General features: G+C 27.7%; 1 protein-coding gene across 2 annotated transcripts in view; it reads left to right on the top strand.

Annotated features, from left to right (window-relative positions):
- Positions 1-12869, top strand: part of LOC111615010 (UDP-xylose and UDP-N-acetylglucosamine transporter-like) — a 36206-nt gene that overhangs the window by 16057 nt on the left and 7280 nt on the right. Inside the window, exons 3-4 of one of the 2 annotated variants that reach the window (XM_023356386.1) lie at positions 8025-8127; positions 11921-11970. In XM_023356386.1, coding sequence (XP_023212154.1) covers positions 8025-8127; positions 11921-11970 — 153 coding nt within the window. The remainder of the gene's footprint in view (positions 1-8024; positions 8128-11920; positions 11971-12869) is intronic. The other variant, XM_023356387.1, reaches the window with a different exon arrangement.

The following is a 12869-nucleotide window of genomic DNA, read 5'->3' as shown; positions in this document are numbered from 1 at the left end:
GAGTAAACTTTAAGAGAAATAGTGATTTATTGTATAAAAAAATTAAAAATTTTTTTGTAATTTCCTTAGGGATTTTCAAATGTTTGTCGATTAATTTGTTAACTAGTATAACTTACGGCACATAGTGCTATATGCAAATTGTCGGATCAGTCGACGAGGTGGCAAAAAAAGACTTTTGAAATTTGTAAGTTTTAGTTTTTTAAAATCTGCAGAGTTTATCTTGTTTATGTGATAAAATGTAGAAAAGGTTTTGTTTTTAACCTGTATAGTTAAAATTGTGATAAAAAATTGATATTGAAAATGTTAAAAAAACCTAAGTGTAGTCTGATTTCTACTGTATGTGCAGTGTCCATGCTGAAATGAGGTATGGTTTACAAAGAATTTATGTGAGTTTTTTGGTTTTTATTTGTGTCCTGTTAAATATTTTTATATATATTTAGTTAGCTGAAGAGGGGCTGTTGCCCGAAACGTTGATGTATGGAAAAAACGTTCTAACTAAATAAAAGATTCAACTAGCCCAGTGTTGAAAAAACGTCACTTCATTGTGCCTGTACACAATAAGCAAATACAACACGGTTTCGACAACATCAATCAATTTAATAAAAGTATAAATTTTAAAATATCTATAAATTTAAAATATATATTATGCATTGAGAGATTTTTTATTAAAAGAGGTAGAATCAGATGGGTTGCATCATAAGGATATTTTAGAAATAGCACACATTTTATGCTATACATCGTTTTTTAAATTCAACAATAGTATATACATAGTGTACAACAACGAGATGTACCAATGGGTAGCCCCATTTCTGAGGACATAATTATATGCAAATTGGTCATACGTAATTTAGAAAACAGAATAATGCCAGAATTCACCCAAAATATAGCATTGTATAATAGATACATAGATTATATCCTTATTATTTGGCAAAAAAAAAAACTGGATATAAATCTTTTTATAAATAGAATTAACACGAATCTGTTTGGTCTTACTCTGAAACTGGAACAGCAAAGCAACACATCTGTCCATTTTTTGGATTTTGAAATTGAATTTAAAGGAGACATACATGTCAATGTGTATTATGAACCAGAATACATTCCTTTACTTATTCTAGCTCACTTAAATGATCCATTTAGATATAAAGTAACTGAATTTAGATCATTAATTAGGGGAGCATTTACCTATTGCACCAATATTGAGGATCCATTCATAGAGCTTAAATAGTATATGTTGTATAATAAGCACATAAGGAGAATAGCAATAGCACATGGATACTTGATAAAATTTAAAATACTTGGAACTTATTTCATTATTTCCAAAAACTTTTTTGAAAAGTTTTGTTTTGTTCAACTTGAAATCCAGATAAAGAGTTCACTGTTCCATGAAAAACTGTATTCATAAAAGTACAAAATGAAGAATGTGTTAGTAGTTCCAACCAGAACTATCCACCTCTAATATATACTGTACTATATATAACTTAATATATATAAAGAGTTTGCAAAGTTTTTGAATAAAATTTATTTTTATTAAACATGGTAACCTTAGTCTATGTAAAAACATCTATTGTTTAACTGTTAAATTATGAAATATTACAAAAATATGAACTAAAACATCTATATTTTTATTTTATATTATTTTGTTACTTTTATACTTTTGAAGAATTTTAATATTTTAAACTTATAATATTTTACATGTTGCATTTACATGTACAAGGGTCATACTGAACATCATGAACAACAAATTTTTATAAATTAGATTAATTTATTTTTGAGAAAAGAAATACATTACATTATTTTTCAGACTTTATTTTTCCACATAGGCTCCATTTTTGTAGATACAGTTTTTCCACTATTGCGGGAGCTTGAAAATTCCCATATGATAGAACTCCATTCTAGCACTATGAAGAAAACTGATGCATTGCTTGATGTCCTGCACCATTTTATAGCATGGGCTCTGCATGTTTTTCTTCACAACACTGAAAAGATGATAATTGAAGGATGCTAATTTGGGACTGTAAGTAGGATGAGGAGGAACTTCTCACCTCATTTACTGAATTTCCTCCATGGTAGAAGGAGCAATGTGTGGCCTCATGTTGTCATGCTGCAGGATGATCTTCTTTCCAGGATGTTTATGATGCAATGCACAACAGAGTTTATGAAGGATCATGAAGAATCATACTTATCAGCATTAATGGTTTTGCTGAGATTTGAGAAATTTTACCCAAATCACCCCATCTCCATCTCAGAAAATGGAGCTCCATGGATGGCTGCTATAAGGCTGATCTTTGATGCTTGGGTTTCCATCTTTAAAATGTTTTACCCATCTTCAAACACTGCTGTTACCCATACAAATATTTTCATATGTATGCTGAAGTTTCTGGCGAGTTTCTGCAATAGAGATTCCATCTTTAATGAGAAATTCAATCACAGCACTCTGGTGAAATGAAACATCAGTTGCAGCCATTTTGTATTGCTGTCTGTAGTCACATGATGGAAGATAATGATGTCACAACTCTATCATGGTGCTGACTATAGTCTATAAATTATGACAATGTCCTTAGTTTTTCATAATTAATAGACTGTGATTTATAAAAAATTGTTGCTCATGACTTTCAATATGACCTATATATAACAAAGGCTGAGTATTTCTGCAGTCAGTTCATCTATGGAGAATTCTTGCAATAAATTTTTTCTGAAATAAGAATATAATTTTCAGAAAACAACTTATTTTAATATACTGTCTATTTGAGTAAATATATAATAAGGAAATATATAACAAGGAAAGAAAGATAGATTAATTAGGTGGAAGTGCCATCAGAAAAGATGACAACATAGTCAATGTCTTGAAGTCTGTTCTTATTTTATTTGATATCAATTTAGATTTGATCAACAAGATTTAAAATAAAATCTTGTTGATAAATTTAGATTGATCAACAAGATTTTATTTTAAAAATTCAGCTATATGGGCATTAGAAATTTTTTGAAAATTATTGAAAGTTGGTTGATATTTCTGTTTTCAACATTGTAGATTGGATAGATTATATTTTGTGAAATTGATACTTAAGTTCATAAATAAAAAGAGAAAACAGAAAATTTGCATATAATGAAAGAAGTTTTTTTGTGAACATTATAAATATAGATTGCTCCATTATGAGACTGATTAAAGGACAAAAAATAAATAAATTTCATTATAACAAGGAGCATGTTGGCAGAATCTGAATGCTTGATAAAACCTTTTACTTTTAGAAAACTGAAGAATTAATTTCTCTCAATTAGCATTCTGAAACTTTTTTCCATTAATTTTTTACATAACTCTTTAATAATATCCAATAATTTTAATTTTAATGTACAGTGGTACCTCAGGATACGAATGCCCCATACAAAATTTTCAGGATACGACATGAAATTTGAACATATTTTTGCTCCACGATACAAACAAAAACTCACCATACGACGTTACATTAGTTTGCAGTGCCATTTTTTATTCACTTCTGTTTATCGATCTCAGTCCACGTGTTTGCTTCGTCATGGAAGGATCTCGCTCGATAAAGGAAACCTTGAGGTATTATCAGAAAGTGATTGATTTTATTAAAAAGAAAAATCCCGACAAGGTTCACACTGGCCGTATTGTTGCTCGGAGTAATGACATTTGCCTAAGTCATTTTAGAAACATTTTAAAAAGTAGGCAAAGCCAAACCTCTTTGGATAGATATTTTACCAAGCGACCTCTATCCAGTTAAAGTGCTGGTGGAAGTGAAGGAAAGAAAGCAAAAAGCAGTGAATAAAAATTTTAAAAAAATATATAAAACAACACTAATTTTTTAATATTTTCTAAGTTATTTTTAAGTTATTGTTACATTATGTTATGTAAGTTAAGTTTTAGTATCATTTCCCTTCTCCCTCTCTTTACACCTCCACCGTTGTCTATCCTCAAAGGTAAAGTGCAAATATAGCTAGATTTTTTTTTATCAATTATTATTCTATTATGGTTACTTATACATTTACAACTACAAAATGCATTTTTTTTATAAATTATAAAATTATTAAAAACATTAAAAAAAATGTTGTACATTAAAAAAAAATTATATTTTTTTTAATGTACAACTTAGCTTTAATTTGAGTGTGTTTTTTGTGTTGGAACGAATTATTTGGTTTTACATGTAATCATATGGGGAAAAATGATTCACCTTACGACATTTTCACGATACGATCTCAGTTTTGGAATGGATTAATTTCATATCCTGAGTTACCACTGTATATGTTTCTGTACAGTTATAATAAAATTAATGTACAGTACTTCTATTAAAATATATTTAATATATTACTTCTGTTTCATTATTTTTATTTTGTATATAATAACATTATATGTAATAAATTTTAATTTGAAATACTGTATTTTACTTTAAAAATTTTAAACTTTTTTAAAAAGTACAGTCAGTTGACAGAATGGGGAGAGAGAGAGAAACAGATGATTTTGGTGAAAAATATCTGATTTCATTGTATTTTTCAATTGATTTTACAATTTTTACAGTTAATTGTTTCAACTGTAAAAATTGTAAAATCATACAAATTGTAAAATCATAAAAATTGTAATTTGCATATGGTTATAAATTTAAAATCAATATGTTAAAAAATTCTTTAAATTCAACAGTTGATCAATATTAATAATTCTTAATTATATGTACTATACAGTAGCATGCTTAGTAGAAAAAGTCAAGATAGCTATTTCATTTAGCAATTAGCAGATTTTGTTTAAATATCAAAGTTTGTTTAATATTCAGTGTTGTTCCAAGTAACTTCTATATTTGTTACGTTAAATTAATTACATATTGTTTTTATTTCTAAAATAGATTTTATCATGAAATAATGAAAATAGTTATCAAAATGCTCAGTTTGTCTAATTTAATATTTTGCTAATTTACAATTTATTTATCTTTATTTCAAGAATTCTTTCAACTCATCTATGATCTTTGCATATTCAGAGTTTGTGGATTAGTTTTGATAATGGATTTAAAATATTTTGAAAATGTTAAACATTAGAAAAACTTATTTATCACATTCATTTTCACATAAACAGTTGTAAATAAAGTATTAAGGCTTATCACAGACAAACAACCAAATATTTAAACCATTTATTTAAATTTAGTTACTGTAAAATTTTATCATTGAAAATTACTATTTATAAAATTACCAAAAATATTAACTAAAATGCATTTCGGAACTCAGGTTCCCTCTTCAGTTAGTAATATTGTTACACATAAAACCAATTTATTTTTAATAATAATAATAATATTATAATAATAATAATGGTAATTAGAAAACCTTTTTAACTTCTTGAAGTAATGTTAACTAAAATTGTAAATTAGCAAAAATAGAGTCAACTGTAGGGGATATAATTTGATGAAATTAAATTATTTTATTTAAGAAGTTTATATGTTATATTTAATTTTAAACATTTTATGAAAATTTAATTGATTTTATAGAGTGAAGAGTATAAAATACAAAGTAAATAATAATATTTATTTACTATCTATTTTATCAGAAAATTCTATTGTAATTTTAATTGAAGATTGTTTTTATATTAGTTTATAGATTAATTCATTTTATTTTAATGCTATTTTTATCCTCCTATTTTCCATTTTCAAGTGACACTAAATTATGAAGTTAATAGTCTGTTATATTATAGTTTGTCTTGCATATTTTTTCATCTAGGCTGTGCATAAATGACATTCACACTGGAAGGATGTGAGGGAGTTAAGACGAGTCAAGTAAAGTTGGGTTGGACAAGGGGGGAGGGATTGAGCTTCAATGATGTCCATTTATTTCATTAAATTTTAAACAGTTTGTGCATTTCATTATGTATTTATTAAAAAATTTCTTGTATGTTTTTCTACTTATGGCATCTACTTAATTTCTACTTATGGCATCTACCATAAGTAGATACAAAATTATTTTACATAAATTAACATAAATTGATAAAGATTTTAAGGGGGGGTTGAATTTTGTTGGACATCTGAAGATGGGAGGGGGTTATGGAAACTTGGACAAACTGGGACAAAAGGGGGAGGGAGAGTAAAAATTTCAAGAAAAATGTGTGCATAATTTACTCTGAACAAAATATATTTTAAATGAGATTGGTTCTTGCTTAAATTATTTAATTATTCCAGCTAACATCTAAAACTTCATATAAATATAAATTTTATAAATAATAAATATATTAGCATTTTAATATATTTTGATAATCTTTTATATTATAAATAATTTATTGACTTATTACCTTCAGATAATTTGTTTCATTAATTCTTTTTGGATCATTAGAGTTGTTTTTTGTTGTTTATGGATTTTGAATATTTAGCTTAAAATCAAGTATTTTCCCTTTTTTTTTTTTACAGAAATTACATACATGTTTTTTTCCATAAATGCTATGATGATGAAACCTTGATATAAATACAATTTGTGTCCAAGTAGATCAAATTAAAATTATCTGATAATGCATATTTTTATGCCTTTTTGACTTTTACTGTTTTTGGACTAGATAAGTGCTTTACAGCTTGTTTGTATGATATTAGTACTATTTTTTTTCAAATGATTTATAGTGCTTTTCTAGTATCTCTGCAGTGGATTTTTTTGTACACATATAGTTCACATGAGAAATATCATTCTGCTATCCAATTTTTTCAAAGCAAAATTTAAAATTTCTTGACATTATAAAAATGATAATTAACAAGTGTTTATGATATGCAAAAGTTTTTATGATACTGTATATTATATTACTAAAGACTGTACATTATTGTACACTGTACTGTCATAAAATTTTTTAGCTCATTTCCTGTAATAATAAATTCAGCAGTATAACCCAAATAGCTCAGCAAAATTTCTGTATACAGATGATTGCAATAAATTATTGTACTGTATATCCATGTTATCATTTTCCATGTCCTCACAGAAAGCACCCCACCAATTTGAACTTTTGTAAACTCAGACAACCTTTACCCTCTATTAGTTGGAGTAGCAATGTATTTAAATTTATTAAATTAAAAAAATTTTGAATAAACCTAGGCCTAATAAATGGCTACACAGTAATCATTAAACTGATAAAAATTCAAATATGAGGGCATACTTAGCCTAATCTCAAATTATAATTGATAATTTAACTTTTTAAATCTGTCCAACAGTTAATAACTACCAGTCAGTTGTCCTAATATAGTTGGCATGCCAGAAATAATGAAAAATATGGATAAATATGACAAAATATGAAGAATTATCTAGTAACCAATAACATATTTTTCCATATTTTATGTAAAATTAGCCAACTTCACTTCAGAAATTACAAGGAATTCAAATATCAAAGTTTGACTTTTCTACATATCAGCAAGAAAAATGTAACATATTAATGCAGGGGTTAATGATAATTTTCTAAAGAACATTCCATTTTTAAATATTTGTGTATACAAATTGAAGATGGCTTAACATTGGTCAAAAATTTTTTCAAAATGAACACAACAGATAACCAAAAATCCAACAAACAAAAACAATTTAATAATTAATGAAGATTTTTGATCATTTTCAATGATTATCATCTGATTTACATTATATTTGAACATAGAACATAAACAGGACCTAGAAATTTGTTTTGTTCTCTCATTTTCATCCAATGAAATTGTGTATATTCCATTAGTCTACTGTTTAAATTTCTAGATTACTGTTTATATTCTTTGTTTGAATATAATGTAATCCTGAGGATGATCATTGAAAATGATTGAAAACATTCATTAATTATTAAATTGTTTTTGTTTGCTGGATTTTTCTTTGGTTATCTAATGTGTTGATTTTGATATTTGTATTTGGTTATTTAAAGAACTGTAGGATTAAAAATGATTTTGTTATAATATATAAATTTGGTTTCTTGAAAGAAACAATTTCATTTGTATAGTTTACAAAATGTGCCAGTTTTCATACAGTTTGTTGAGAATTACTATTGCAGTTTTATATCTAATTTAAAATTTAAAATTGTTTTATTTCAGGAATTATATAACTTTGGTGACAATGTTTTTAGTTGTGAGTGTCAGTGGAAACTATGCTCATTCCTTTAACATTCCAATGCCTTTACAAATGATTTTTCGATCTGTAAGTATAATGATTTTATATAAATATTAAGTTTATATTTTTATAATATTTTGCAGTAGTTGAATAAAAATTTTGAAAACAAATTTCAAAAAAAATTTTCTAAAATATATGTAACAGATCCAATTTTTAACATATAAAATTAAGATTTAAAAATTTAATATTATCATCCAATAGAAATTAACAAAGTAAAAAATTAAAAATTTTTCAGTTTATCCTCTAACAAAAATTAAATCAATTTGTTCATTAAAAACAAACTGATAATATTTAAATATAAATAACCTTGCTGATCTAGAAAAATGTATTATTTTTTAAATGAATATAAATCTTTATTTAAGAATTTTTTTGTTATTCCTTGAGAATGTCCCATATTAAAAACTGTCAAAATTTGGATATGATTTTATTTTAAAAATACAATGCAGTTTTGATTTACAGTCGACCCCCTATAAGATTGTTGATTTTTCCGTTTTATCTGAATTACATGTTGTACGAGTCACTTAGATTTTACAAATATGTGTGCCAGGCTGTGAACGGCTCGTGTATTTGTAAAATCTAAGTGACTTGTACAACATGGAATTCATATAAAATGGAATAATCAACAGTGTTGTAGGGGGTTCGATTGTATATGATCTCATTTTGCAAGATTTTGATATTATGCATCAATTATGATGATATATAAATTTGCAATTAAAATTAATTCTGAAAATAATTGCAACAACATCTTCTGATACACTATCTGAAAATGCTATGCTGATAGGCACAGAATTATACATTAATAATAATTGGATGTGTTGAATGAAAAATATTTTTAATTGTTGCAATTAAATTATTTTTGAAAAGTAAACTCTCATAATACACTACTCCATCTTTTAGCCACTGCTACGATACATCACTGTATAAAGAGTTATCATCAACAGTTTTTTTATCACAACGTGAAGAACTTGCTTCTCTTGATGACATGTTTTTATTTATAAAATAATTGTTCAAAATAAATTTCACTGCACAAATATGTCTATTCATGTGGAAATTCAGAAACGAACTGAAAGAGTGAGTGAAAAAGAACTCCGATCACAGATCACCATTGGTGATAACAATTAGATGGGAAAGTAGGCACATAGGTGTCAAGAATGCACAGTTATTGTCAACAAAAGTAAAAATATTAGACTTGGAATAGTAGAAATTAAATTAAAATAAATAAATAATAAAAAAATACCAAAAAAATAAATAAATAATAAAAAATAAATAAATGAGTAAATAAATAAATATATTATAAGTATTTATGAATAAAAAAAAAAGGAAAAAAATGTATACACAAGAGAATCGAACCCGAGCACTCAAGTGTACAAGTTAGGAGCATTACCACTCATGCCAGAGCTCAAGCAGAAGCACACGTAACTTATATATAAAGTGTTAAAAAACTTTAAGTTTGTTTTTCTCGATTCTATTTGAGTGTTGCACTTTAGTATTTTACAGTTAGTACCTCACATGGTGTACTACCTCTACACCAAAGATCATCAAAATCCATTTTTCCAAAACTGTAGGGTCTCCTTGTTAGTGTAAATCTTTAAGCATGCTTCAAAACTGCCATCTATACATGGTGTGGCTAGAAAGTAATGAGACTGTGATTGCCTGCATGCAATGTTCACATATGGGTCGAGGTGAGTGGGTGGATAAACAATCTTGAACAAGTTAGAACAAGCACTCTCAACTTGCTACTGCTATTAGATTTGCTGTGAGTACCTGCTGTGAATGGGCATGTTGTTAGCGCACATTGAACAATGGCCAGCTTGAAAGTGGAGCAGTGTATCAACCCTGAAATTTTTAACGAAATTGAAAAAAACTGCCACTGAATCTTTGCACCTGCTATGTGAAGCATATGAAAATGCATGTTTTTGTCATGCATGTGAGTTTGAACAGCACAGAAGATTTTCTGAGGGCTGAGAAGATATGAAAGACAAAGAATGTTCTGGACAGTTCAGCACATCAAAAACTGAGGAAAACATATAAGAAGTGGAACAAATTGTGAACCAATACTACTAGAAAAAAGTTCTAGAATCTTTGCAAGAAAGGGTCAGAAGAAAGTGGCAACACTTGTTGTGATCAAAATGGTTTCATCTCCCACCAGACAATATACCAGCCCATTTTGCTCTGTCAGTGGAGCAGTTTTTGGCCAAGAAAGCAATTACAATACTTGAACACCCATCATACTCACCTGATCCTAGCTCCGTGTGACTTTTACTTTTTCCCCAAAGTCAAGTCTGCTCTGAAAGAACATCACTTTGATTCGGTTTCTGCAGTCAAGAAAAAACATGGAGCTTCTCAGTAGCCTTACAGATAATGACCTGCAGCACTTATGATCAGTGGAAGTTGTGAATGCAGCAACACTGTGTGGAAGCAGAAGGATCATACATTGAAGGAAACACAACTAAAGTGAATATACTACTCAAGATTTAAAGTTCCAGCTTCAGTCTCTTTATTTTCTAGCCACACCTCATATATAAATTGTAATGAGCATATATCTGTGATTGATGTATTAAATGCTTTATATTTGATTTTATATATACTGTATTTTTTTCATTAAACCTGGGGGTTGTTTTTAAACCATATGTATCTGCCAGGTTATTTGAAGATCTGAGTTTTTTTTAGGGTGAGGATTCATTACCTTGCAACAGGAGATGAGTGGGTAAAACTGGAAATAGCTTAATTGGGCTGGCTGTCTGTCCTTCCTTAATCTTGAGAACAAAGTTAGATAAAAGTTGAGACCAGATATGGAAAGCTTAGATGAAGGATATTCCAATTAACTATATACAAACTTTTGGTTTGGACCAGAAGTTATGTTATTTCAGTTCAAAAATTTTCTCCTAAATGGAATTTGATAGATGACTAGCATGACTTTATTGTTAACAGAAAAAGTATGATACTCAGGGAAGTCACTACTAAACTTGAGATTGTTGTGATGAAAAAATGCAGCCTGGCATTGTGATGATGTTACAATAAATAATTACTTATTATCCATACATTTTTCAAACTATAAAAACACTTTATTGACTGTATTTATGGATTACAGCTACAACATTTGAAAATTGTTGTAATCAAAATCTAGATTATCATCTGATTCAAACTTGCTATCGCTTTCCAAAAGAGATAGTGAGTTTCAATCAAAGTTTATCTAATTACACTTCAGCTGATAAGCTCTTAACTTTGTGATTTCCCACACTCAATATTCAACATTTCAACATGGATCCACATTACATTTTTGAATTCCTTGTCACAGTTACTGGAAAATGGCAAAGTTTTATTGAAATTGGCCCATTAAATTTTCAGAACAAATTCAATTCTATAAGCTCATACAAGGCATTCTAGTGAGTGTGGAACATCACATGACATTGCTTTGTCACGTGTGCTTGTGCAATGACCATGTATTTTGAAAATGAAGTCATAAACCTCCAGTTTTTATTAAATTTTTGAATTCCTGTTGCAATTAATGGCAAAATTTGATCAAAATTGATCAAACAGATTTGGAGAATGAACACAATTCTGTAAGCCACATAGAAGAGGCTTTTCTAATGCTCTACCTCAATTAAATTTCATACTTGTTGCTCTAAACTATATTACTACATACAGTGCAGTACTGCAACATTTTTCCCATGTTTTTTAACCTGGAGTTTAGTTTTAACAGCACTGTTATTCCCCAATGTTTATTTAAATCCTGGGATTTAATCAAGAAAATACAGTATGCTTATTAAAATACATTAAAAATGCTTGATTTTAGTAATTATTATGTTATATTTTCTAGGGTTCATTAATAGCAAATATGCTGATGGGTTTTTTGATTTTAAACAAAAGGTAACATTATGTATGCATTTATAATAAAATATAAACTATGAACTGCTTTAAATATATCTTATCATATTCTTAATTAAAATTGTTAATTTGTTGTTGATAAATTTTAGAATGATTAAATATTTATTTCATTATTCAAACAGCAAAATATTTAAATTCTTATAAATTTTTGTTTTTTATTTAGTCTTCAATATTGTATTTTTTAATCTTATTGTAGAATTGATTTTTTAAGATATAGAAAAATATTTAAGTTTCATTTAAAGTGCTTTTTAAAAATAAATGTTAAAACTTCTTAAAATATATGTTACAAAAATATTTTGCAAGAAGAGATTTTTATTTTATTATATTTACACTCATGTCCATAATTTAAGGATTTCATGAGTATGCATATTACCCACTGATGTAAAGGAACAAAATGCAAATAGAGTGCTTTGTGGCAACTTCTGGGCCCTTAGTCTCGAGTTTTTCGTGTTGTACTTGAATTGACGTCATCTAACTCACTCGTGTTACTGTGACTCACATAATCGGTAGTCTCGAGTTAGACCCATCGAGCGAGCTCGAAAGGCGAGCGGAAGTAGGTCATATTCACTTGTTTACGTGTATCATTAAGCATGATGGGATTATTTACAATGCATCTGGGTTTGCGACTATACTGATTCGACCAATCAACTTTACTGTAACAAGTTGTAAACAAATCAACGTGAATTAGTTTACACGTGTTATAGTTAAAAGTTTTGTCCTATAGCAAAATGGAAACCTCCAATATTTTATTTTAAAAAAGAAACGAAGAACAAAAAGAAGTATTAGTAACATATATAGAAAATAATAAGAAAACGAACAATATAAAATTCGACAACGAATTTACAAGAAAAAGACAATTTGATTTGTGGAGAGAATTAGTT

This window comes from Centruroides sculpturatus, unplaced genomic scaffold (genome assembly GCF_000671375.1).
Source record: "Centruroides sculpturatus isolate CEXI.00-Female unplaced genomic scaffold, Cexi_2.0 scaffold2146, whole genome shotgun sequence".
In the NCBI taxonomy this organism is placed as follows: domain Eukaryota; kingdom Metazoa; phylum Arthropoda; class Arachnida; order Scorpiones; family Buthidae; genus Centruroides; species Centruroides sculpturatus.
The sequence above is the reverse complement of the archived record's forward strand: the minus strand, read 5'-3'. Positions and strand labels throughout refer to the sequence as shown.